This window comes from Rhipicephalus sanguineus, chromosome 3, assembly GCF_013339695.2.
Source record: "Rhipicephalus sanguineus isolate Rsan-2018 chromosome 3, BIME_Rsan_1.4, whole genome shotgun sequence".
Classification (NCBI taxonomy): domain Eukaryota; kingdom Metazoa; phylum Arthropoda; class Arachnida; order Ixodida; family Ixodidae; genus Rhipicephalus; species Rhipicephalus sanguineus.
In genome coordinates this window covers 126060841-126088728 of record NC_051178.1, presented here as the reverse complement: position 1 = coordinate 126088728, position 27888 = coordinate 126060841, and the positions used below count along the sequence as shown (strand labels likewise).

The 27888-nt window shown below is 49.8% G+C and overlaps 1 protein-coding gene across 1 annotated transcript; it reads right to left on the bottom strand.

The window, feature by feature from the left end:
• Positions 1 to 356: 356 nt before the first annotated feature.
• LOC119387105 (homeobox protein orthopedia B) lies at positions 357 to 27888 on the bottom strand. Its single transcript, XM_049414120.1, has 7 exons — positions 27758 to 27888; positions 22219 to 22481; positions 13173 to 13404; positions 12309 to 12405; positions 10108 to 10231; positions 3486 to 3558; positions 357 to 2735 (listed from the first exon to the last, which is right to left on the bottom strand). Exons 2-7 carry the CDS (start codon positions 22417 to 22419, stop codon positions 2161 to 2163), a joined length of 1302 nt encoding a protein of 433 aa, XP_049270077.1. The 5' UTR covers positions 22420 to 22481; positions 27758 to 27888; the 3' UTR covers positions 357 to 2160.

Below are 27888 nucleotides of genomic sequence, written 5' to 3'. Positions count from 1 at the left end.
CACTAACTTATCACACGTGTTGCATGTCTTACAAAAACTACAGCTTTGTTTTTCCGTAGTTTTAACTGCAGCCACTCGCGACCGCGTTCACGCCTTACAACCGCCATCTGAGCGAGCATTAGATACCTTTTCAACTGCTAGTGGTGTCTTGCAAGACAACCTTTCACAAAAGTTTGAGATCTTTTAGATGCGAAGTATCTTATGGCGGAGTTCAATCTGGTGGTGGTGTGCGGCGTGACCACCCTTACTGCACATGCGCATACCCGCTCCACTCACCCTATCCCCTCCTCCTCTCCATTTCCCCTCGCCCCTTTCCCTCTCCACTTCCCCTCTCCCTTCCCCCTTTCCACTCTTCCTCTGAAACGCGGGCTAGACATGCCGAAAATCTCTCCTGCGCAACGCCGCGATGAGCACCAGCGCATTCGCGTCCCCTCCCCCTCTCTTGCCTCTCCTACGCTGCCCCCCTCTCGCACGCCTGCCGACTGCGTTCCCCGCTCGCCCTGTGAGAATTAACGGCCAGGCTAGAGGGAAGACAAGACGCGCGTAGCGTTCCTCTTCGCGTTCCACGACGCGAGGTCGGTAGCATGCCTAAAGAACGCCAACGGAACGCGATCGTGCAAGTGCTCCGGCTTCGCATCGCCTCATGGTCCCCTTTAGCGGGAAATGGTGTAATTTTTTTTTTGTCTTCCGGTAAATGAGCTTTCGAAACCTAACCTAGGCTAAGATATACCAGGAGCACTCTTTGGTCTCATGGACACAATTACCGATGCATCTGTCCTTGTAAATCTCAACAATGCTTTCATGTTTACGTGATGAGCGATGTAATCAGCACGTTCAGCGTGACACGCCGATTCCGCATCCGCTTCAACCATTAATACCGCGGACCTTCCCCGAAGGCAAACGTGGGGCCCAACACACTGCGCCACGGAAAACACTAATTAAAACTGAATGTGGTACATTTGCGAGTACGAAACAGGAACTCGGCGCTACACTCGCGATGCCACTCCATATCGCCACATCGCCATTCGTTACAATCGTCTCGCAAAACAACACAAACGACACAGACACGCATTGACCAGAAAATGCACGTGGGCCCGCCTTATTGTCAATACACGTATTGAACCACACATGCCGCAGCATAATTCAGAACTGTACAAGTATGAATAAAGTACACGTAGGTGCAATAAGAACACTTAGCTTAAATGTGCGAAAGGTGGTGTTGCAAAGTGCATGTTTATTTTCGCTCCAGTGTAGACATTATTTATAAACACGCACTAATTACGGGTAGCGGGGTTATCTGTTACAGAGGAATGTGTTTGTAAGGCTGGAAAGAACGTGTTACACATCGTTTACTACATATACCAGGTCAGTCAACTTCAAAGTGTTACTCTGGTTCGTTTAAATCTGAAGCGCACTTCATTTGCACGTAGATGGAGTTGCTAAGCATGAATCGTTTAGAATACGGTATTGGAGAGCGACTCCTGTCTGCGAAGAACTTCTCTGTTTTCCAAGTCAGCGCTAGTCTCACTCGCCGGGAAAAAAAAGAGAGACAAGAAAATGTTTCAGATCAAATACCTCTGGCATGACACAAACAAAATAAAAAAGCTGGACTATATGTGTATATACAAGAGGTAAAAAGGGGCATAAGAAAGAGAGCAGGCTGGTAACTACTAACAGACAAAGTACACATAGTACAGCCGGTTCACAAGAAGAATTAGCTAGGTTCGTAATAGCCCCCACTCAAGAACCCCAGTCCTACCGCTCACGAGAACCATCACATTCGCGATCTCGTGTCTTTTTTCTTGTTTTCGTTTACTAAAGCTAACCCGCATAGTTCACTGTCTTCCAGCACATCCTATTTGGAATAGCGTTTAGGCACTTGAATGTATATGAAAGTCGTGTCCCTCACTTCTGTCACAAAGCTGTGACACCAGTCACGTGGAAATGGACAACGCGCCAGCTGTGCCAAAACGTCATCACAACTCACTGCGAAGCGTCAACATAGTCTCTTTTCCTGCAGGCAGTCACAACTTACACCGTAGCGTCAACATATTCCTCTGCAGTAGGTCACTGGAGCGCGCTGTGACGGGTCTCGAGACTCAATGGACGAGCATGTACTGGCTTCTCTCCCCGCACGACGAAAACGAAGCGCGCGCATTTTTAAGTGAAGAAGTCTAGCGGTGGCAGCGGCGACAGGGAGTTGTCCTTTCCCTTCATCATGAGGTGCGGCATGGCACCCATCTGGTGCAGATCGGCGGTGTCCAGGAGCCCGTTGGTGCCCATCAGGCCTCCGTTGCCGTTGCCGCCGCCCTGCTTCTTGACGTTGTCGGGGCTCGAGGAGCAGGCGTAAGGCATGGGCGACGAACACTTCTGGTGGGAGTCGGGCGACGGCGCACCGCAGGGTCGCTGCCCGATGCCCGTAGCCGCCGAGCTGACGGGCGGCTGGAGCTGCGGGAGAAGCTGGTCTTGCGTAGGGGGCAGCATGGTGCTGTAGAACGAGCTCGGATTGGCCGCCATGCCGCCCATGGAACCCGGAGGCGGTCCCGCGGTCGAGAAAGTGGCGGCGCCGTAACCCTGCCCGGGCGAACCCTGCATGGGCGATGACGTCTGGAAGCCGAAGTCATAAGGGTTTCCCGCGCTGAAACCCCACGAGTCCAAGGGAGCGTTGAGCGGAGGAAGTGTCGGCGACGCGGTGGCGTAGGGGTGGCCGCCCTTCTGCATGCTCTGTGCAGCCGCTGGGTTCGTTGTTTTCCCGAAGGCGAAATGCAAGGTAAAGAAACGTGGGAAAGCAAGATTAACTTGTGTATTTAATGATGTTATAAAACATGCGCCTGCTAATGGTCAACTTCACAGATCGGCAAAGGAAATCTTCCCGGCATTAAGTTAAGGCAGCGTAGGTGGTGTCTAAAGCATAGCCACCATGACGTTTTTTTTTTCGGTGACGGCGATTGCTTCAGCAGCTGCCAGGCTTATAAATCAATTTTTGTTACATTTTATCATATTCCTTACCCCTCACCAGGCCCGTAGCCAGGCTAGAGGACCATCCCCCCCCCCCCCCGAAATTTTGGTGAAGTATGCGTTTTTACCAAAAATAAATAATGCATATCGCTGCTTTTTTAAATAGTCATTGTTTTCAGCAAGTGCCCTCCCCCCCCCCCCCTCCCCGAAAAAAATTCCTGGCTACGGGCCTGCCCCTCACTGGTACGGGATGTGGACACCACGTGAACCTTGGCAACATGATTTTCTCACTGAGCCTCTCTCTATCACGCCCAGTAGAAGGGTTTCTCAGGACTGGCGAACTTACATGCAAGAAAACAAAATTCGCAGAAAATGATAGCCAACAATCATGAACATTCATCCAGGAATGCCACAAGTAATAAAGGCGTAAGTCAAAACAAGAATGGGCGTTTTTATATCTTTACTTTTTTTATTATTGGTGACGCCTATAGATCGAACTATGTGAAGAGACGCCGTAGAATCCTTACCTGCTTGAAGAAAATTTGTCTTTCGAGGTGGTTCCCTTTTCCTCCACTTGGCACGACGGTTTTGAAACCACACCTGAACACAAAAACAAAAAATGTAGAATGTATCAGAGCGCTACATTGCCGTGGGCAAGCTACCAGAGGAAACCACAAATTAGTACACTCAGCACTGTCCCAATAGAGACAATTTCGAAAAAGGTCGAATACAAGCCTTCAAGAAGTACACTCTTAGAATATTCATCTCAATACTAAATATTGTCACGTGGTCGTGACGTCGACGAAGACAGCAGTCGGCGTTTGCAGGTTGAAACTGTTTATTTGGCCGAACTTGTGGCCGGAAAATGAGAACTAGCAATACAGCAATACACGCTGTACAATGATAGCGGCGAACAGGGCGTCGTCCGTCGATCAACTGACAAGCGATCAAGCGCGTCGGCTTTTATACAGCCACTATCGAAGTTTCCAGCAACATCGCTGGTGGCGGTGTTATCTCTAGACAAAGCTGGAACATTCGCGCGCGGGGCGCAATCTTAACAATCCGATCTACTACAATCGCGACGCTTCTAGAACACTACTTCGCGGACAGCGTCGAGCGTTGATAACCGTCCCTGCCGGTAAAACCCGAATACATCAAAACAAGACAAGAAGTGGGCGTGGCATTGCCCCCCTCTGAAAAAGCATCGTCCCGATGCTTGTGAAAGAACATAGAAGAGAAAAACAAGACAAGTGCATACACAATTAAAAAACAATAACAAAAGAAAAAGTACAGTCCCTAGGTTCGCTAACGCGCAAAAAACGGCTTAAGGCGCACGACATGGACGACTTCAGGTCGTGCGCGGCGTCGCTGGGAGTTCGTAATGCCATCCGGGACGACCTCGTAGTCAAGAGCGCCGTGACGTCGAAGCACCTTGTATGGCCCGAAGTATCGCCGAAGAAGTTTTTCACTGAGCCCACGTCGGCGTATCGGCGTCCAGACCCACACACGGTCACCGGGTTGGTACTCCATGTGGCGTCGTCGAAGATTATAGTGACGGCTGTCGACCCTCTGCTGGTTCTTGATGCGCAGGCGGGCGAGCTGTCGAGCTTCTTCGGCGCGTTGCAAATAGGCGGCCACGTCGAGGTCGTCTTCGTCGGTGGCGGTTGGTAGCATTGCGTCGAGCGTCGTTGCCGGGCTCCTTCCGTAGACCAACTTGTACGGCGTCATTTGCGTCGTTTCTTGCATGGCCGTGTTGTATGCGAAGGTCACATACGGAAGGATGGCATCCCACGTCTTGTGTTCGACGTCGACATACATGGCCAGCATGTCGGCGATGGTCTTGTTTAGCCGCTCGGTGAGGCCATTGGTTTGTGGGTGGTACGCTGTGGTCCGGCGGTGGCTTGTTTGGCTGTATCTCAGTATTGCCTGAGTTAGGTCAGCAGTAAACGCCGTACCTCTGTCTGTGATGAGGACCTCTGGGGCGCCATGACGGAGGAGGATGTTCTCAATGAAGAACTTCGCTACCTCGGCGGCACTGCCTCTGGGTAGGGCCTTTGTCTCGGCGTAGCGGGTGAGGTAGTCGGTAGCTACGACGATCCATTTGTTTCCGGTACTGGACGTCGGGAACGGCCCCAGTAAGTCCATCCCAATTTGTTGGAACGGCCGTCGAGGTGGCTCGATAGGCTGCAGAAGTCCGGCTGGCCTAGTCGGCGGTGTCTTGCGTCGCTGACAGTCCCGGCAGGTCTTGACGTAGCGAGTTACGTCGGCGACAAGGCGCGGCCAGTAGTACTTTTCCTGTATTCTTGCGAGCGTGCGAGCAACACCCAGGTGTCCAGACGTCGGGTCGTCATGCAGAGCCTGGAGGACCTCTGGTCGCAATGTCGAGGGCACTACGAGAAGGGAATCGGCTCGAAGCGGCGAGAAGTTCTTCTTAAGGAGAACACCGTTGCGCAAGAAAAACGACGTCAGTCCTCGCGTGAATACCTTGGGAACAACGGTGGTCCTGCCCTCGAGGTATTCCACAAGGCCCCTGAGTTCTGGGTCCGCTCGCTGTCGTTCGGCGAAGTCTTCGGCACTTATGGTTCCCAAGAAGCAGTCATCCTCCATGTCGTCCTGCGGCGGTGGGTCGACGGGGGCGCGGGACAGGCAGTCAGCGTCGGAGTGTTTTCTTCCGGACTTGTAAACGACGGTTATGTCAAATTCTTGAAGTCGTAGGCTCCACCGTGCGAGGCGACCTGAAGGGTCCTTCAAGTTAGCTAGCCAACACAAGGCGTGGTGGTCGCTCACAACTTTGAAGGGACGGCCGTAGAGGTAGGGGCGAAACTTCGATGTAGCCCAGATGATGGCCAGGCACTCCTTTTCTGTTGTGGAGTAGTTGATTTCTGCCTTTGATAGCGACCGGCTAGCATAACTGATGACCCTTTCGAATCCGTCGGTCTTTTGCACAAGGACGGCGCCGAGTCCTACGCTGCTTGCATCGGTGTGGATTTCCGTATCGGCGTATTCGTCGAAATGCGCAAGTATGGGAGGCGTCTGCAGGCGTCGTTTCAGTTCTTGAAATGCTTGAACTTGCGACGTTTCCCACCTGAATTCGACGTCAGCCTTCGTGAGTTGCGTCAGTGGCTCGGCGATCCGTGAAAATTCCTTGACGAAACGTCTGTAATAGGCGCACAAGCCGAGAAAACGGCGTACGGCCTTCTTGTCGGTGGGCGTCGGGAAGTCAGTGATGGCAGCTGTTTTCCGCGGGTCCGGGCGAACACCATCCTTGCTGATCACGTGACCCAAGAACAATAGCTCCTCGTACGCAAAGCGGCACTTTTCAGGCTTCAAGGTGAGTCCGGAGGTCTTGATTGCTTGAAGTACAACTTCAAGGCGCCGAAGGTGTTCGTCGAAGTTTGAGGAAAACACAACGACGTCGTCCAAGTACACGAGACACGTCTGCCACTTCAAGCCGGCCAGTACTGTATCCATAACCCGTTGAAAAGTCGCAGGTGCCGAGCAAAGACCAAAGGGCATGACCTTGAACTCGAACAGGCCGTCTGGTGTTATAAAAGCAGTCTTTTCTCGGTCTCTCTCGTCGACTTCTATTTGCCAGTAACCGGTCTTGAGGTCCATCGACGAAAAGTACTTTGCGTTGTGTAATCGATCCAAAGTGTCGTCTATCCGGGGAAGGGGATACACGTCCTTCTTCGTGACTTTGTTCAGGCGACGATAATCGACGCAAAAACGTAGAGTCCCATCCTTCTTCTTCACTAGCACCACCGGGGATGCCCACGGACTCTTCGACGGCTGGATGATGTCGTCGCGTAGCATTTCGTCGACCTGTTTCTTAACAGCCTCGCGTTCTCGCGTCGAAACTCGGTACGGGCTCTGTCGGATTGGTCGGGCACCTTCTTCTGTTATGATGCGATGTTTGGCGACTGGGGTCTGTCGAATTCTTGACGACGACGAAAAGCAGTCCTTGAATTGCAGAAGCAGGGCTTGAAGCCGGTCTTGCTTGTGCTTCGGGAGGCTCGGGTTGACGTCGAAATCTGTTTGGGGATCTCGATCCTTCGAAGCAGGTTCAGTAGCATCGAAGAAGGCGAAAGCATTGCTGGCGTCCACGAATTCGTCGATGTAGGCGACCGTTGTACCAATGTTTAGGTGCCTATATTCGTGGCTGAAGTTTGTCAGCACTACCTTTCCTTTGCCATCGCGCAGCTCGGCTATGCCTCTTGCGACGCAAATCTGACGGTTCAGAAGCAGGTGCTGATCGCCCTCGACGACGCCTTCCAGGTCTGCTGATTTCTGAGTGCCGACGGAAATGATGACGCTGGAGCGAGGGGGAATGGTGACCTGGTCTTCCAGCACATTCAAGGCGTGTTTTTCTGGCGGTGTGTACGGCGGTAGTGCTTTTTCTGTGGATAATGTTATCGACTTGGATCTCAGATCGATGACTGCACCATGAAGGCTTAAGAAGTCCATACCAAGAATGACCTCTCTCGAGCAACGCTGCAGGACTACGAAGTTCGCGGGATAAATCCGGTTGTTAATGGTGAGTCTCGCTGTGCAGATTCCCTCCGGTGTTACTAGATGACCTCCAGCTGTCCGGATTTCGGGGCCTTCCCAGGCTGTCCTAACTTTCTTCAGCTTCGCGGCGAACGGTCCACTGATGACAGAATAGTCAGCTCCGGTGTCGACGAGAGCTGTGACGTTGTGGCCGTCGATAAGGACGTCGAGGTCGCTAGTTCGTCGTCTTGAATTGCAGTTAGGTCGTGGCGTCGGGTCACGGCTACGTCGGTTTGTTCCGCTGCTTCCCCGTTGCGTTGTCAGGTCCACTTCGGTCCGCGAGGCTTCGTCGTCAGGGCTCTGTCTGGTTCGCGTCGGGTCTTCAAGGTTTCGTCGTGGTGCCGTCGTCGGCGGCGGAGGATCTTCGATGTTTCGTCGTACAGCAACCGTACCTCCATCGGTTGCTGCCCTTAGTTTCCCGGATACGGGCTAGGCGACCGGCCCCGGAAGGGGCCAGTGTACTGGCGGCGTTGGGGAGAGGCGTATCGGCCTGGCGACGGCGATCGGGAAGGTCCTCGGGGGGTCCACTGCGCTCCTGCCAGATAGTCGGCGATGTCACGTGGTCGTTCACCCTGCTGTGGACGCGGCGCGTCGATGGCGAACCCGCGCAGGCCCATCCGTCGATACTGGCAGCGGCGGTAGGTGTGGCCAGCTTCTCCGCAGTGGTAGCAGAGTGGACGATGGTCGGGGGCGCGCCAAACGTCGGTCTTCCTCGGCGTGTATCGCTGACCGGCTGGCGGGCGGTATGACGTCGGTGGTGGCGGCGGTGGTGCCTGGCGGCGGAACTGCTGGGGCGGCGCGGCGTCTTGACGTGGGCGAGGAGGGGGGGCGTTGCGTCGGGCTGCAGCAGCATAGCTCATTGCTTGCAGCTGCGGCGGTGCCGGTTGAGGAACACCCAGTGATTGTTGGATTTCCTCGCGTACAACGTCCGCAATCGACGTCACTTCGGGCTGTGCAAAAGGTGCGAGCTTGCGCAGCTCCTCTCGCACGATGGCTCGGATCGTTTCGCGCAAGTCGTCGGAGCCGAGGGCGTGAGCTCCTGCGCTGTCTTGGAATGCGCGGCGATTGTACTGCCGAGTGCGCATCTCGAGCGTCTTCTCGATTGTTGTTGCCTCCGCGAGGAATTCTTGGATGGTCTTGGGTGGGTTTCTGATTAGTCCCGCGAACAGCTCCTGCTTGATTCCTCGCATGAGGAAGCGAACTTTCTTCTCCTCAGGCATCTCAGGGTCTGCGTGGCGGAACAGTCTCGTCATTTCTTCTGTGAAGAGTGCCACATTTTCGTTTGGCAGCTGCACGCGGGTTTCGAGCAGAGCCTCGGCCCTCTCCTTGCGGACAACGCTGGTGAATGTTGCCAGGAACCTGCTGCGAAAAACGTCCCATGTTGTCAGGGTTCGCTCTTGGTTCTCGAACCATGTTCTAGCTGCGTCCTCCAAGGCGAAGAAGACATGCTGTAGCTTGTCTTCACTGGTCCAGGAATTGAAAAGGGCGACTCGGTCGTAGGCTTCAAGCCAGCTTTCCGGGTCTTCGAACGACGATCCGCGGAAGGTTGGCGGCTCCTTGGGCTGACGAAAAAGGATTGGCGCAGGCTGCACGTGGTCGGTCATCGTCGCTGTGGTCGATATTGAGATCTGCGGCTGCCTGGGTTTTTCGGGAAGGAGCCCGTGCTCTGGCTGCAGTCCCTTCTGTCTGCGGCTTGTTCGACGATCCGGGACTTCCTTGCCGTCGTCCTCGTCGCGGCTTGGGCTTGGGTCAGCGCTCCGCGGTGGCGTCCGGATCATGAAGCAGCACCTCCACCAGATGTCACGTGGTCGTGACGTCGACGAAGACAGCAGTCGGCGTTTGCAGGTTGAAACTGTTTATTTGGCCGAACTTGTGGCCGGAAAATGAGAACTAGCAATACAGCAATACACGCTGTACAATGATAGCGGCGAACAGGGCGTCGTCCGTCGATCAACTGACAAGCGATCAAGCGCGTCGGCTTTTATACAGCCACTATCGAAGTTTCCAGCAACATCGCTGGTGGCGGTGTTATCTCTAGACAAAGCTGGAACATTCGCGCGCGGGGCGCAATCTTAACAATCCGATCTACTACAATCGCGACGCTTCTAGAACACTACTTCGCGGACAGCGTCGAGCGTTGATAACCGTCCCTGCCGGTAAAACCCGAATACATCAAAACAAGACAAGAAGTGGGCGTGGCAATATTCTTCAGATTTTATTGAATTAAACATCGGTGGTAAAAAAAGGGTATTGAGAAGCTTATTTAATTTACTTCAGTAACGGAATATTATTTTGGGAATCCGCAGAATGGGCAGCTTTCAAATAAGGAATAAGTAAACAGCCGTCACATTTCTTGGTACTCTTACAGTGAGACATGAAATGGCCAGTGAGTCAAATGCACGGGTCCTTCTCTTTTATGACTGGCAGCCTCCAGTAATCGTAGTAGCTACCAATAGTCGGCAATGGTCGACAGTGACGGAAGTATTCAGAAGGGAGCACACGCGACATCATCTCAGCTGAAAAATTCAGCAATCCTTCTCTCGACCAAAATAAAGTTCCCTCATAATCATCATCCTATCTCCGAATTTTTGTCGTTTTTACCTGTACTCTGGACTCGCTGAGGTTGAGCCTGAGGGCCAGGTCTTCCCTGGCGAAGACATCTGGGTAGGGCGCCCGCTGGAAGGCCCTCTCCAGTTCATCCAGCTGGAATGCCGTGAACGTCGTCCTGCGACAGTCAAAGTGCAAGGCATTGTAAACGGTGACCGCCGTCGTCACTTTCTCGCTGACTCGTTGAACAAGTTTGTCCGTGTATCAGCACCGGCAAACTTATGAAAACATTAAGCGATTTCGTATGGCTCGCTGAATATTGTTAAAATTACAAAACGCGCACAGAGCCTCATACAATGACAAGCAGGGATGGAAAGGAAATAAGTAAAAAAAATAAACGCAGCTAATTTAACACACATGTTGTAGAGCTCAACGCCGACTTGCATCATGTTTATGAATCAAGGGCGCCGAAACTCGTGGTTTCGGACAGCATATGCTTTCCATGAACGAAGCCTATTAACGCCTATGACGTCATGCTTTGAGCCGCAACGTCATGCAAGAGCAACAACTTTTACGTTTTAACAGGAATTACGGACAACGGTTTAAAAAAAGCATCTTTGAAGACATGCTGTCCAAAGGGAGTGGCAGCCTTCTTAAGTGATGTCATAGCCATATCACCTAGGACTGCTCAATGTAATAAGCAGCACCAAACACCTGAGCAACGACAGATAGGGAGGCAGCTTTGACAGCACCTACGTCAACAGCTATATAAAACTTCCGACCTTTTGTGCGCATGCCAAGCCCTCGTGCGCCAGGCGCGAACCAAAACTGCTTTTCGTGGTGGATGCGCTTGCGCGTTGGCATGTACTTATGTAAATGAGGGGCCTGCAGGTATACACAATAAAACACCTACTACCGTTACAGAAAGAAGTTAGCCCAATACTAACGAATCTACTACAGGACTGCCCCAAATACCCAGCCCTACAACGAAAGTACATGGGGAAAGTGGCCAGCCTTGAGGACTGGATCAGTCCTTCTGTAAAAACCTTCAGTGAAAACTATCTCGGGAGTACTCTGCACTTTTCCTGAGGAGTAGGCTGTCCTACTATTGTGCGAATGAGCATTAAATAACTGGGTCTGTCGGTATCTCCCGTTTCCGAAACCCCATTACCCCTGGTAACAAGACGAACCATCTATTCTAATGAAGCTTTATCATCATCATCGCTAGGTGCTGCGAATACGTCGCCTCTTGACAGGCTGAGATCTTGGTAAGACTACCTCTTCAATGGAGGCATTAAAAAAGGACCCGCTAAGACCACATTCAAACCTAAATTTATTCAAATCTTCCTTGCTCATTCCGCGCAAATTGAAACAAAGGCCTCGTCATAACCTCGGTGCCAGCGACAGACTGGCACGACGCTATCAGCCCAAGCGTCGGGCTCTAGTCGTTTTGTCCGTTTTGAGCCTCTCGTCGAAAAAAAAAACACACAAGCGGACGCTCCAAGGAGCCAACGATATTGCTCCCCAGCGGATTGCCGCGTGGATAGCGTAGGCGACGATCGAATTGCTTGCTGTCTGCCGAAAGCTTCAATGGTTACCCAACCGAACCTCGAGTGCGCTTTCGCGGTGTTCGTTTCTTCTACTCAGTGAACACTTTTCGCGCCCCAGAAAGTTGAAATTGACTGCTTCACACAACGGAGTCACGTTGCGTCATCTCGTTGAGAAGAGGCACTAGACCATTCGCTTTCTTCCTCTCGCTCTTTTTTCTTTGCATGTCTCAATTTCGAAGTGGCGAAAAAGATTGCTCCGAGAGCCTGCAGCTAACTCGCCGTATTTGTTTCGTTTGCTCGCACTTCTCCGGCAATGCGTTTTGGTGCTATTCCCCGAAATTGGACTCCGAGCCGAGTTATACTTTTCACATAATTTGTGTCTTTGCTTCTTGCAATCGGTTTACCTTTGTTCTGATCGCGCTAAAAAGCTTCGCAAGAGCCTCAGTACATCCACAAACCCCATTGCGCCAGTGTAAAAGAAAGATGCTGGCACTGAACCTTCGCTTTGCGACAATACAGCTACAGAACTGCACAAATTGGAAAGCAGGCTCGTCGACGCAAGCTTCTCGACGTCAAGGACTCTTCGTTTGCAAGAAGGGGAACCGACATTTGACGAGTACGCTCTTCAGGAATGACCGAGTTGCACGATTCGAAGGTCTCAAGCCCGAGTACAGATACCGAGTTCTCTCCCAATTTGACTCTTACCTTGTCTTCTTCTTTTTCACCGTCTTGTCGGCGTCCGAAGACGAGGATTTCTCGGACGATTTGTTCTTCTGCGTTTCTGCAACAGAATATGTGGTGACTTAGGGTAGAACTGAAGTACTTTACTTACAACCACTCGCGTGAGAGCCTTAGATCTTACGATGTGAAAAATCTTGCACGTCGGACTACGCGTGGCTACCACATATCTGCTTGCTTTACAACGCAGTCATAAATGAACATTTTATTGTTTCGTGCCGCACGAAAATCAATTGCCTATTTCGTGATCCTTCATATAAAAAGTCCCCCTTGCAATATTTTCAAATACCAATATTTACTTAGCAACCACTGCTATTCTGTTTTTAATCATACTCAAAGGCGTCCAGAAAGACATATCTTTAACGTTGCAGAAAATACCTTAACTCGACAATGCTTAACACGTGACTTTTTTTGTATTTACAACAAGTACTACTCCACACGCAACAAGTCTTCACTTTCCAGCTTAATTTAACAGTGCAGGGTAGACGGTGTGATAACTATAAATCAACATTGAGTTTTAGCCTCGCAATATCGTGTCGTTTGCGGTCAAGAAGGGGGTGTCTTACGTATTCGTCAGCGTGACCACCAGCAAACTGCGGACTAATGACACGCTTAATTCTGTGCTAAAAGTCTTTCTTCAAGTTGTACGTGTCGCCAAATAGGTACAGTCATCCGCTCCTGAGTCCGACGTGTGCCGTAGCACGCAATCACGCTATAAGTGGACTTTAGAGGTAAGTGTAAGTCAACGAGAAAAAGAAGTTGATTCGGTCTGAGTCCGTGTTTCGTGTCTTTTTCTTTTGGAAAAGCATACGTTAATAAGACAAAGCACACCTTCTTTCCGAGGTGCTGGAGCAGGCAAACTCCCGTCGGCGCCACCGAGGCAGCCCATTGGCTGCGCGGAAGCCATGCTTGGCAGTGGACCCGACAGGTCGCGAGTTCGCATCCCGACGCACGGTGCCATGGACATGAGGCCCGGCAGGAGGCCGCTCATGCTGGTTGCCATGGGGTCCAATGTGGAGACACTTGTGGCGGGAACGTAGTCGACTAGGCTCTGGCTGCACAGCTGGAGATGAATGCATATAACAGTGAAGCAGTGATAAGTGTTTGTGCTAATTTAATTTAATTGCAATCTCTCGGGTATTCATTTTTTTTTACTAACCCGTTCTGCTGTCGAGAGCTCGGTTTAGCGGAGGCAAGATTTTCTCGATGATTGGGCACAAAAATACGCATTTAATACTCCACGCAGACTCTACTTTGGGAGTTCTCCGAGTGATCTGTAAGCATAGTTTGTAGGAACGAAGGAGCGTAGCCCAAACGAAGCCCCCCCCCCCCTCTCGAAATTTTTTTAGTTTTGCATGTGTATATATACAGGGCAACATATAAAGGCAAGCACGAATATACATAAAGTATGGTTATTTCATTACAATTCGTCTTACGTGTCAGAGGGACTGGTGGACATAGTTTCTGTTTACATACAGCGGCATCTCAACTACTGCCAAGGTGTCATAGTTTCTCCTGCTATACTCAGCACATCTACGCAGTAAAGCAACAAACGTTACATTATTGTCCGCATCTTAATCAATCTACGTGATAATGAGCCAGCTTCCTTTCATGAAGCAATCTTGTCCTTGCGTCCTACCTCGGTGTTTCCGGTTTGGTGCACCTGTTTGGTCAGTTCTTACGTATTTAAATAGGAATCTTCCGAGCTAAAGGTTCTCCTGATGCGTTCGCTTCACCGCTATAGATGGCGAAAAACTTGGAGGACGCTTGGGCTTCGCTTTCGTGAGTAGAACGTGATAGCGCAAACGGACCGTGTTCGTATCTCCTTCCCAATCGCTAGCCTTGCTTCCCTTCTCTGTCATCACCCAAACCGAGCCGCAAGGAAAGTCAAAGTGCGGACGCGCGCCGGCTCCTATATGCCCATACATGCGGCGCGACGAAACACAGAAAGCGAGCCCGTGGGCCCTTTGCGCCATCTCGCGGGATTTCTGTCAAGCCGCTGAAGAACCTCCGAGATGTGCGTACCACCAACGCTAAATGGTGCATAGAAATAACTGTATGTTAGAAAACTACGGCATATGTGCGTGGTGGCCGATTGCGGGACAAATTACCGGAATATGTTGTATCGTCATATGGCTCGCACTGCGGGGTGGTGAAGGGTTTTTTGAGAGAAGTTGTGTATGCTTTTCAGTTTCTTCAAGTGCATTTTTCTTTTGATTACTTGGCCTCAGTAACAAAAAAACAACTGTATAAGGATTTAGTTGATATTATGTGCCCTGTACCTTTATACCGTAAAGTGTATGTAGCAGGACGAAATAAGAATGTGTTTAAACGCGTAAATAGAATGCCTATTAGAGCATCAACTAAGACGTTCCTTTTCTTGTTGCACACAGGCACGCTCCCTGTTAAACCATGGCTCAAAGATAAAGGGTTTTATTTTCCTTGGGGTGTTAACTGTATGATTTGCAGGAAGCCCGAAACAATCGAGCACATCTTTTTAGACTGCTATGACTCAGTGTTCCTGTGGGACGTCCTTCAAAGGACGATAAAGAAAGACTTTCAGCTCACGCCATTCGGTATTCGCTTCTTGCCATGGGAGCCAACAGATGACGTGCCATGTGATCTGATAATGCTTATTGCTATGCATAGCATGTGGAAAACTAGAATGGATTATAGACATGAACACGAAGATCCAAAACCTGCTAAGGTGTATTTACATGAATATCTGTTATATGTTAGAAGTGTGTTACGTGAACTGCACGAGCCACCTCACTGGTTACCCACACTTGACAGATTGCTGACAGCGAAATATTTCTGACTATGCAACACGGGACAAGCTGTCGGTCCCGTTTTTTTTAGAATGTACATATAAGTGTCTTGTGAAATGATGAATTCAGAGATATGAATTCTTGTGCGCTGTGTTCTGTAATTTGTGCTAATAAACCAGGCAATAAAGAAAAAAAAAAAGTGCGTGGTGGCCGATCGGCTAAGCGCATCGCGCCGCGGATTGAGCGGTAGCAGGTTCGAATCACGACTCGAACCAACAAAGTTTTTTATGATTCTTTTATTTGCATTTACCTCGAATTTTCGCTCACGGACAACGCTGATTTTTCGCTGACAACCAAAGACGCCGACCTCGACACCGGAATTTCTGCAACACGAGCTCTTTAACGCTATCTCGTTAAAAGCATTCGAAATAGTTTAGGCCTTTACCACGCATGATAAGGCTCAACTTATGTCTGACGTCACACGAAATGTCGCGTTCTGCATTGGCTGCTCCAACGCGCTATCCGCAGCCAGAACGGCCCCCTGGAGAAAAAAAAATAGTGCAGCTTGCACTAAGTCGTGCAAGGCTGGGTCACAGAGTAGTTGGTGGACTAATGGTGGATTTGTGCAGTGCACTTATTATGTACAGTGTGGTTGACTAGAGCCAATTGTTGCCGTCCATCTCCTCGTCTTCGTCGTCCGACCTGGTCGGGGCAAAGGGTAGGTCCTCGGCCAAGTCTTCGTCACGGTCACCTCACTTCCCTTTCCCACCACCTTGCAGTACTATTCTATGCAAGGATATACTCTTCGCTAACAGTGTTCCTCGATAGCTGAGTGGTTAGAACGCTCGCCTACGGAGTGTGGGTACGCGGGTTCGAATCTCGCCTCGGCAGAACAATTTTTTGCGCCAAGAATTTTTTTCTTTATCTTTCTATTTCTTCCGCTCTCCGTGTCCCTTTTCCCTCTCTCTCTCTCTTTCTCTCTCTGTACTCGTTCTTTCGCCCATGAAGTTACTGCATCACTCGCCCGACAAGTCGGCGCCCGTCTTCTGCTAGCGAAGGAGAAGAGGAAGGTGATGAAGGAGAGGACGAAGATTCCGCGTGCCGCTTCATGATGATGTTCATATTCTATCGACGACAAACGGCCAACCTCGACCTTAACAGCTCTGCTGTCAAATGGAGAGGGTGTGTCATTAACAGACTCTGCATCACCCTCTTCCCCAGTCGAGACAAGAAGTTGGCTTCCCAACAACACAGACCGTGGAAAAATATTTTGGGCCGTTTCTGACACCTGCGGAACGCAAAATATGATTAGTAGGTACATCGTTGCAAGGTGTGACGTCAGACAAAAGTTGAGCCTTATCATGGGTGATAAGGGCCTCAACTTTTTTAGCGCTTTTCGGCATCTATAGCGGTGAAGCAAACGCATCAGGGGAAGCTTTAGTTCAGAAGGCGTTTGTAGGCATGTTACTATGCCCGTCGTTGCAATGTGTGACGTAAGACAAAAGTTTAGCTTTATCATGGGTGATAAGGGCCTCAACGTTTTCTAGCGCTTTTCGACATCTATAGCGGTGAAGCATACGCATCAGGGAGAGCTTCAACTCGGAAGATTCCTATTTAAATACATAAGAGCCAACCAAGCGGGCGCACCGAACCGGAAACACCAATAAATGAGGTATGGAGAGGTTTGCTTCATTCAAGGAAGTGTGTTCATTATCACGTAGATTGGTTACGCTTAAGAAAATAAGATAATGTTTATTGCTTTACTGCGTAGATGTGCTGTACATAGTAGGAGCAACTAGCAATTCGGAAGTAGTTGCGATGCCACTGTATATAAAAGGAATCCTGTAATACGGGGTTCTTAAAACACATGAGCATTTCTATGTCGACTCAACGTGAAAGCTTTCTTTACCCGTTCATCTGTCATCCAGGACAAATTGCTCTAAAAAATAAAAAAAGCTTTTCTTGGCAGCCTTGGGATTTGAACCTGAGGTCTTACGCTTCGAAGCCGACTTTCTTTCCCTACTTGGCTAAGCAGCAACGCTTGCAGAGAGTGAATAAATCTAAACCATATGAACGCGTTGAACCAGCGATACAAAAAAAAAGTGGAACATCTTTCTAGCCTACGCTGGCGTAGGCTAAAAGATGAAAGACGCCGTCACGACGCCGACGGACAACAGGGTTTCAGAGAAGGCGCAACCGTAGAGTTTCCCGCCAACTCTACGCTTATACGTATCGCTCGGACAACTGCCAAAACGGATTCTTGTCCTGCCGATCCTCCCCCGCAGGGGCATCAGTACATGGGAGGAATGGGAGGCCCTCCTTGCGTCGCAGAATCTGGACGAACAGCTTCGCTGTCTCAACCGGGGTGCCAGTGCCCTGGCCCTGCGTGGTCTGGACACATAGGCGCAATGTGATGGCCGTGGTGGCCCAGGGCCTGTAAAGGGCCCAAACTCACTCGTCCAATAAAGTTCTTCCTTCCTTCCTTCCTGGAGATTTAAATGCGTATTTTGATACCGACTCAACAATGGAGCTGTGTGTCCATTCGTAACTCCTGTCACGTAATACGAATCGCAAAAAAGAAAGGAACAAGATTAAAAGGGCAAATCGAGTAATTTTGATGGCACTGGGTTTCGAACTCACGTCCCCGCTCTGTGAAGGCGAATGTCTTAACGACTGGCCTACGCACCCAAGCTTGCGGAATGAGAATATATCTGAACCATACGAATGCGTGGTGCCGGCGATACAAAATAAAAAAAGTAAAATGAGGACACTTTCTATGAAAGCTTTTGTTGACATATTTCGTAACGGTGGAATGAAAGCCCCGAAGAAAGAAGCCGGGCCGACGCCGCCCTAAACAACGTTCCAGTGAAGGATGCAACCATACGCGTTCCTAATGTAAGCTCCGCGTTCACGCATCACGTAGACAACATGCAAACGAGATTCTGCTGCGTGGGTTTTCTGTGCCCACTCAATATTGCCCACTCAAATTTCTGTGCCCACTCAATAAGAAAGCTCTGTCCGTCCGCTTTTCTGTCACGCAAAATGGACCGCTAAAAAGAAAACAATGTATTTGAAACAAAATAAATCATTTTCGCGGTGTTGGGTTTCGAACCTAGGGCCTCACGCTCCGAAAGTCAGTGTCTTACCAACTGGGCTAAGCACCCACGCTTGCCGAATGCGAATCTGTCTAAAATTAGTGCGTCGTACCGGCGATACAAAAAAAAAAAAACACGTCTGATCCCTCAGTCATGGGAATCGGTGTAACACGAAAGCGAAACGTGTCTTCACAGAAGCATGTGCTTATTATGTAGTCATATATGAGAGCTTGTACAATGTCTATTGGTGTTAGGCAGTTATAGCACAATTTGACGTTGATGCACCCACGTTTACGCCTAGTGGCACATCACCATCGCGATGACTAACGACCATGATCATGATTTAACCGTTGTGGTAGCTGAAGTTGTTAACGTATACCTGGACACAGCGCATCCCTTGCCAAGGTATCAACAAACACATAATCAGCGCCTCCTCTGACATAATATGTGCATTTCTTCAAAGCGTCGTCAATTAAGGAGAGAAACGGCACGGTGTACGCGCCCGAGTAATAGGACAACCTACCCATATGCTCATGCATACGCTACCACATTGTGCTTCAGCAAACGCGGGAAGCAGAGGCTTGGGCCGCGAACGCACCTGCGGCCTCTGACAATTAAGGAGAGAAACGACACGGTGTACGCGCCCGAGTAATAGGACAACCTACCCATATGCTCATGCATACACTACCACATTGCGCTTCAGCAAACGCGGGAAGCAGAGGCTTGGGCCGCGAACGCACCTGCGGCCTCTGACTCGCTCCACCAAGGCACGACATTCGCCCTTCTGCATCGTTGCCTTTCTGCGGCGTTTATTGCAGCAGTTTTATTAGTCGGTGCGGTCGCACTCGAAGCAGTCGGCGGCGGAGAAACGCTGTTGGTGCATGTGGAAACTGCATTACTGGCACAGCTCCGACAACTAGCCGTCACACGCTAACATGAAGCGAAAGGCAAAGAACGTAACTGCGTCTAGGGCAACTCCCCGATGCTAGCGCGGCCAGTGTTCCTCGCTGGTATCGAGACGCTTTAACCATGACCCACGAGATTGCACGCCGGCAGGAAACTTGCCGGCGTGCAATCTCGGAGGCCATGCTTTCACTGCATCGTCGCTGAATCGCTCCCTCTCGGCGCTCGTGTCATGACGCAGTACTTTTCTTGGTCGCTCACAGACGGCGGCACTAGGCGGCACCACCCCACCCCGCCTGGCCCAGCCAACAAAGAGCACCGCGCGGTAGAGAATGTGCAAGAGATATAAAGAGCGTTTGGGGAGTGTTGTGCGTGTGCCTCGGTAGCCTGGTCGGTAGAACGCCGGTCGCTCGTCGTCGCGGACCGAGAGGTCGTAGGTTTGATTCCCGGCGGCTAAACCTTTTCTTCTTCCTCGTCCCTTGGCGTCCATTTTCTATACGACATATCCGTGACAGAAATACGTCACTGAAGCCTCAATTGGTGGACCCCAACATATAACACTTCCGTGTTAAAAAACTGTATGAGGAGAATACTTTCGATGAAGGCTTCGTTGAACTTTTCCGTGATGGTGGAATAAAAGACAACAAGTAAAGCCGACATGGACACATCAGAAAAGTTGTGACATTGCGAAAATTCCATACCAGACACGCGTCTCGACGGTCTTTCGTTTTGCCATTCCAGATACTGACGAACGCTAGAAACGAGAAGACGCCGTGCCGGTGCCGGCTAAAGCTATAAAGGCTCATCACGTCCCTGCGACTTGCACCGGTCGCGCGACCATTTGCGACTGGCGACTAAAAAGCAACTCAAGGCGACCGATGTTCTGAACCGAGTGCGATTTATACCCGTCGACACACATAATTCGTGTCAGCATTGTTATTGCCCCGCAAAATAAGCTGACGTTCTTTTCCTGAGCTAGTCACAGATTAGAACGAGCCTTAATATATAGTTTTAGCCGGCTTTTATTTTACACTGTTCATCGTATCTGATGTCAAATGCGAATGCGGTTGCGCAGGCTTTTCATCAACCCTATATATATACATATGTGTGTGTGTGTGTGTGTGTGTGTGTGTGTGTGTGTGTGTGTGTGTGTGTGTGTGTGTGTGTGTGTGTGTGTGTGTGTGTGTGTGTGTGTGTGAAATTTGGAAGTTAGCACCTGTCTTCGTCGGTTGTCACTCGGTCCTTATCTTGTGCTCTAGGGTGCTGAAAGCTTGTCTCTCCTCTCGCAGTACGTTGGTGGCATGCGGCATTGGCACCGCACGATGATGCTGTGTTCTGACTCGGGCGTTCAATTGGAGATATCACAGTGCTTTCGCGTTCACAACTAATGAGAAGTGCTTATACTCGCGAACAGCTTTTCTTGGCAATGAAGAAAAAGCTACGGTGGCGAAACTTCCGCACATGTACTCCCACGCCAAGTAGTCCAGTTCGGCACGCGTTTCGTACCGCTGTGAAAAGTGATGGCTGCGTGGCATATAAGCGTTTCATACCATTTGATTTGTCTGCCTATACTCCATCTCACAAGCTGGTTGCAGCACTGTGGAAGCTACGAGGCTGCTTAACCAATAGGAATAGCGAGCACTTCTCACGATGTGTTCGTCCGCGCCGCATCGCATGCTATGGTGGCTTACCATAGCGTCTGCGCACACGCGTTCGGCGAGGAGATCGAGTGCACGGCAGCAACCAACTCCAGCAACAGCCCAGCCGCAAAAAAAGAAAAAGATAAAGCAACGCGCTTTGGGCGAGTAAATTGAGCGCACGGTAGTAACGTTAACGCGTTGGGCAGCAACCGTAGCGCCGAAAAAAAGAAACAACAACATGGCAGCACGCTTCGACGCTGGTTCCTTGCGCCTCGAAATTATGAAATCGCCGTCGTGAGCTGCGTAGCTCGTAAGTTCTAAACTGACGCCTGTGTTTGCGTTACATTTGCGTCCTGACGCTTCGACAGCAAAGTATCCGCGTCTATTTTGCACTGTTTCCAAGATTCATTGTCAAATTTTCGGGTACAAGGCTTAGCAGGCGTGGCTGAACAAACAGGTAATCTCACTAGTAAGGACAAAACGTACCTGATACTTGGTCCTCATCATGAGATGACAGACAGTGATAGCCGATTCCACAGTGTATTTACTGCTGTCTCGACAGTGAGCAAGTAGCAATCGCGAGTTCAGATCGAAGCGGGCGATCGCGTCTGCATCGGCGCTGCCATGCTTCGTAATCACCATTATCGGCAGTTACCTATACAATAATTAAATGCTTATGAACTACATTCGAATCATGATTAGCGTATCACGTATTCCTGTGACGTAGCACGCGCCAAACAAACGCAGTTTTCTTAACCTTCTCTAGTCATAATGCAATTAAAAACAGAGCCATGTTCTGCTGCGAAAGCATGTGCTTTGTTTATACCTCGTAGCTTTCACCCTGCTGCAACCAGCTTGTGAGATGGAGTATAGACACGGCCGCTACATAAAAAAAAACAGCCTAGACAACCATTTGAGGGTAAGGCTCGACGCAAGTTTCTGAGGCGAGAAGACGGAAGAGCCCGAATGAAACGGACGCTAACCTAAAGACGGAGACGCCATTGAGCGTTTGAGGGACACGTAAAAGGCGCGACATTCTCGCTCAAAAACGCGAAATGATAGCGTATCAAGTAAAGCAACTATAAATATCTTACTGGGGTACGCCAACATGTCTCAAAGAGCTTTCTGTAGAAAATGACGGAGATTCGATTTATTTCTCGCCTAGAAAACCCGGACGCAGTTGCAGGACTACATTCATTAGCGGTAGCGTGCGCGCTGTTTGGCTCTGTAGCCTTCGCGTCACTGCCAAGGAAAGTTGTCCGCTAGTGTAGTTGTCCTCGGATATTTTTGTTTTTCTATACGTTTCACTTGCAACAGTTAATGAAGCAACCCTGCTAAGGAAAAAAAAAAAAGACTTTCAATGCCGCGAAATAGTTGTTAAAACATGAGGATGTGTTTGGAATATCATGTCAATGTAAAAGAGAAACTCAGATGAGGACAGAGCAGCGTCCTTGCAAAGCAGAATGCACACCTGATGTTGCTGCTGCTGCGGATGCGGTGGAGAGGAGCCCGTGTGCTGCTGGTGCAGTCCCAGCATGACCTGGATGCTGTGGAAATGCCCGCGGGCGTCTTCCTCGGCCTGCGGGTCCTCATCGACGGACTGCTGCAACGCCGACTCGTCCTGCAGCATTGATGGGCCGATGTTGGCACAGCCGCTGCTGCTCAGATGCATGACCCGATCCAGCTGCCGCTGGATGGATGATGGCGCTCGCCGCTTGGCTCACGGGCCCGTTACTGCGTTGCGATTGTGACTGAAGTTACTTGCAATTTACTCCGAGCGAGAACAGTAAATGGGCCCACCGTGGTGGTCTAGTGGTTATTGGTGGTCGACTGCTGACCCGAAAGTCGCTGGATCGAATACCGCTATAGCAAAATACTAGGGGCCGGTGTACTTGGATTCAGGTGCGCGTTAAAGAACCCCAGCTGGTCGAAATTTTTGGACCTCCCCACTACGACGTTTTTCATAATATCGCGGTTATAGGACGTAAAGCCCCAACAATTATTGTTAATAATAAGATGATCCGATAATAATAATAAGTGTTCGGGTTTTGCGTCCCAAAACGACGATATGATTCGGAGAGACGCCGTAGTGGAGGGCTCCGGAAATTTCAACCGCCTGGAGTTCTCTAACGTCCGCCCAAATCTAAGTACGCGGGACTCTAGCATTTCGCCTCCACCCGTGAACTTCGGTTTAGCAGTCGAACACCATAACCATAGACCACCGCGGCGGGTATGAGTAACATAGTTTAACTCAAATGTAGAAAGTGTTCCAAAGGGACGACTTACTGCGCTAATGAAATTGGTCTAACCCACTTAATTCTATCGTATAATGCGCGCAGTGCTTTCAGAGAGGCGGGACATGTGGGCTCGACTCTCGCATCTGTGGTAAATTATATTTTCACCGATGTTTCCTTTCCTTGTCCTATTGATTCCTGCGTTTTAATTAAACGTAACAGTTAATTGTTCCCTGTTTTTTTATGCTGCTTTATCGTATGTATTCCACACTCTGATGTATGCATCCTCTACACTCAAAACACAAGAATTTGTGTTTTGGAGAGATCCTGACCGCCATCGTCTCTCAGATTCGTACGACGGGCTGGACGGCCAAGGCCGCCATGGCTGAGCCGCGACACACCTAACTAGTCCGCTGAATTGGTCACTTGCATTAGCCCCACTTTAAATTCTACAACCGAGTCAGTTTTAAGCTATTGTAAATGTTTTTTTTCTCTTGTTCTTGTTTTTCGTTATTTTGTTTTTCACAACCACGTTTCTTATTGCAACAGGATAGATAGTTGGGCTAGTTGGTACAAATGCATTCTCGATGCAGCGCTAAAAGACAATTCACACAGGACGAACGTATCTCGCGTCGCACTGTTGCACGCATAGGCGTGCGCACAGGGGGGCAGGGGGGGGGGGGGGCGGCCGCCCCCCCCTAATCACCTAAGAGGGGGGGGGCGCAAAGTCTGCCCCGTACATTGACCCTTCTAGTCACCTAAGATGGGGGGGGGGCGCAATATCTGCCCCATACTTTGACTTAGTATGGTGGGGGGGGGCGCTGCGATGAACCTTCCCCCCCCCTGATGGTGAACCCTGCGTACGCCTATGGTTGCACGTGTGGTTGTTCTCCAGTGTTTTCAGATACGAAAGTCTCGTCGTCACACAAATGCAAGGTCACTCGAGAGGTGATAGAAGCCTTCCATATCAAAAGAATGGGTGACGCATGCGTCAGTCAGGCATCATTGTCACTGACGGAAAAGGAGATTTCTTTTCTGCTGAGCACGTGTTCTTTGAAGTAATGCTTATGTTAGTGACTAGATTACCCCCCCCCCTTTTTTTTTTTTGCTTTTGCACACGGTTTTACTTGTCTTTCTTTGTTCTTCTTGTTCTCTTGGACGATCTTTTCAAATAAATTTTTCGGTTGCGAGTCCGCGTTCGTCCTGTGTGAATGTTCCTTCTTAGTCTCTGTCTTTTAGCGCTGCATCAAGAATGCACATTTCTTATCTTGAACAAAAGCCGAACAATCCTTAGGAAAGGTATTCAGGAATGATATTCCATAATAGAATATCGCGCTGTGGCCGTAACTATAGCGACGTGTGTCGGTCTCCGATTTAACAGTATATTCCTAGTAAAATCTCCAGCAAGCACCTTCCTTCTTCGGGAGATTTCAAATATGCGGCCGCTTCTCCCCTCCCACCATTTTGACTGTTTCATTCGCTGTTCCTATTCGCCCGACGAAGGCGAATGAAAACAATGAATACATGCGTATCCAATAAAGCATTTCATGAGAAGCACGGTATTCTTAGCGGCTTTTCCACCGCCTTCTTGAATTTTGACCTATGACCGAGAGCCCCCCCCCCCCCAAATCTTGTCGAATTATCCTTCACCAAAGAAAGGAGGGGGAGGTGGAGGGGGGCAGGGGCGTAGCCAGGAATTCTTTTCGAGGGTGGGTGGGGGGGGGGGGTTGGTTCAACCATACTTTATGTATGTTCGTGCGTGCGTTTGTATGTGCGCGTGTATATATAAGCAAGCAAAACTGAAAAATTTCGGGGGGGGGGGCGGTTTGAACCCCCCTGGATACGCCCCTGGAGGGGGGGGCGCTTGCTCGGGATCTTGCGGTATTTCTGGCCAATTTTGGGGTACAACTACGCCGCACACAATTTCAGGCTACGGATTCGCTTGTTTTGAACTTAACCGGCAGAAACTGTCAAAACTTATGACTCCGCAGAGAACCTGGAGCCGGTGGGCTAATCTTGTCCCTGTGCTTTCTTTTCGGGCTGCTCGTTTATGGAAAATAAAATAAGGCTCTTTGTATAATACAATGTTTAATTAATACATAATATGTGTTTGTGTGGCCTTTATCTATTGTGTGCGTGTTTAAACACCTATTTTCTTTCATAATGAGTCCGCGTACCAACTAGCTCCACCTTCTGTCGTTTTATAAATGTGGTTGTATTGATCTGAACTGCAAGGAGCAATTACCACCTACACTTCGTTCTTTACCTATAATCCCCTTAACTATTGTCGAGTCTCCATAACGATATCATCGACATATCCGAGTAGGTTGGCCTGCTTTCTCCCCCCAACACGCCCTTATAAGTGCTTTAGTGGACGGTTGTATGAACGCGGATGAGTACCAGTGACGGTGAGCGGACGCGACTACGAACGTACAGTCGGGGTCAAAAGTTTAGGGACCACTAGGCCCTAGGAAACTTTGAATTTCTCAGCAATTTGTGACTGTGTTCAGTAGAGAGATATATATATATAAAAGCGAAGGAAAGGCAGGGAGGTTAACCAGGTTGTACCCGGTTTGCTACCCTACACGGGGGGAGGGGGAAGGGGAGAAAAAAGAATAGAGAGAGCAAGGAGGAAAGACCGTATATGTTGCTTGCGCGTTTTAGATCAGGCCGGGAACCTAAATTCCAGGCTGCCTGCCGAGGCAGCGGGAATATTCAGCTTTTTCCTGTGTCTTGCGGTCTCTAAACAATAGACACTGATTCTACGTGGCTGTCAGGATGTGTGCGAGTGACCGCGTCGTATGAACGCGATTACGCGCCGGTAAGTGTGATTGCACGGACGCGAGCGTGAGCGCGAGTGAGTGCAGGTGAGTGAGTTGAAGGGAGCATTAACGCGAGCGAATGCAAGAGAGGGTGGGCAAGCGTGACTATGAAAGTGAGTGTGAATAGACGGTGAGCGTGAATAGATGTAAGTGTAAGCGTTAGTCAGTTCAATGCGATTGTGAGTGCGCTCGACTACGGGAACGTTGGTGAGTGCCGACGAGTGTGAGCAGACGTGAGCTTGAGTCTGAGTGATTCCGTATACGTTGAGAAATATTGGCAGGTACCTACCTATTCAGCCGGCCTACGGTTCCTCTTAATTACAGAAGTGTAATAAGTTATCATTTGTAGTTAACTTAATAGTACTTATCAGTATCCTTGTAAGCACGGGAACTATTGGCAACTAACTGCTAAATCCAAATAATGTTCTGCGGCAAACGCACAGTAAAGCGGAATTTAAGACGTGACTACAGTGGCACGACTTAGTTGACGAAATCACTCAGTCTCAGACCGCTCTTTAAAAGAACCAGCAACTAAAGCAGAAGCAACGTATGGAACCATCTGTTATGGTTGTCTGGAGTGTCGCCATTCCTAGTTCCGATACCTACATGTTACCTCCGACAGATTCCAATGCTTCTTGGAAGAATACCCCTTAGTAGATATGCGTACTCCTTTTTTTTTCAGCATTTTGTTCACCCCTAGACGAAATAGTAAGGACATATATTCTGTGCGACGATTTTAGCATCGATGCAGAGGCACGTGAATTCCGCAAATGCCGTAAATGTCGTGGTTATTAGTAGTCCCTAAAAAACGCAGTGCACCGTGATTTACTTCCAGCATCAACTGCTGTCAACTGCTCTCATGTTCCTTTCTTCTATCGTATATGCCTCCCTGTCGAGGACAGGGCGGTTTCCAACGAGAAACTATGCCCTGTAACGTTTAACGACAACTTTTGAGCTTCAAGGTCCGTATTTGCAAGAACTTCTTAAGCCGAAACAGTTCGCAAGGGAAAAAAATTTCGTCCAACCCCAACGCTGAACATATTATTAGCGATGGTTGCCAACGAATGTCAATCGAGGCGTATGAAAGTATGAAAGGTTATTACGTATGAAAACCTTGATAAAAGGTCTGGTGAAAAGCAGGAAAGACGGTCACAACAATGAAAAGAAAACTAATACACTGGCCTTCGAAAGAGGCACATACCTCATGGCGGCTGGAGGGCGTGGTAGCGCCAATATTCCATTCTGTCACACTTATTTCGTCTAAGGGTCGTATCCAGTGCGGGAGTTTCGAAGTACCCACGAAAGACCGGCACGTTGTAAGAATCAAACGCTTCGAACGGCACATCATCCACGAAAACGGTGTGGCACGAATCTCGGAATACCACCATTGTAGTCCTTGCAGATAACGCTTGGCGATATTCAGAGTCGACAGCGATGACTTTTGCAGCCCATCGAGAGAAGTCGAGGTTTAAGCTCGTATAACTGAAGTAAACATTGTGTAGACGGACGAGCGTTTCGGAAAGCAAAATCGTGGCCGCCCAGAAAGACGCGCGAGGAAACCAAACACACACGGCCAGGACGTCAGAGCAGCGCGACTGTGTCTGGACCATAAGCCAAGTTGGCTAGGCGCGCGCGCGGCGCCAAAGGCCCAAATCAGGACACGGCCCTTCAAAAGGAACGAGAAGAAATTGCCGTCATTGACGGTGAATCGCCGGCAACGATGCCTGATTGCGCCTAACTTCTCTAGATGAGCTCCGCCGGTCGGACTCATTGGAACCAATTAGCAATCATCAGCGATATTAGGGAAACCCGGAAGATGGCATTACAATGTGGCGCGGCCAATTGAGACCTCCCACGTGCTAGCGCCCCTTTCTCGGCGCGTTCCGTCGGGTTGCGCGGCTTTCCAGGAACCTGCCTGAAAAGGAGATTTTGGAGATGGAGAACCTGGTCTCACCTGAACACAGCACCTTGGGTCCCGGACAGTCTGGTCCTGTTCACCGTCCGCTGGGCCGTGGCGTAGACAAACTGGCTGGGCCCTTTTAGGCTGCGCAGCAGCGCTCCCTGGTGTCTCCCGCTTGCAAACTC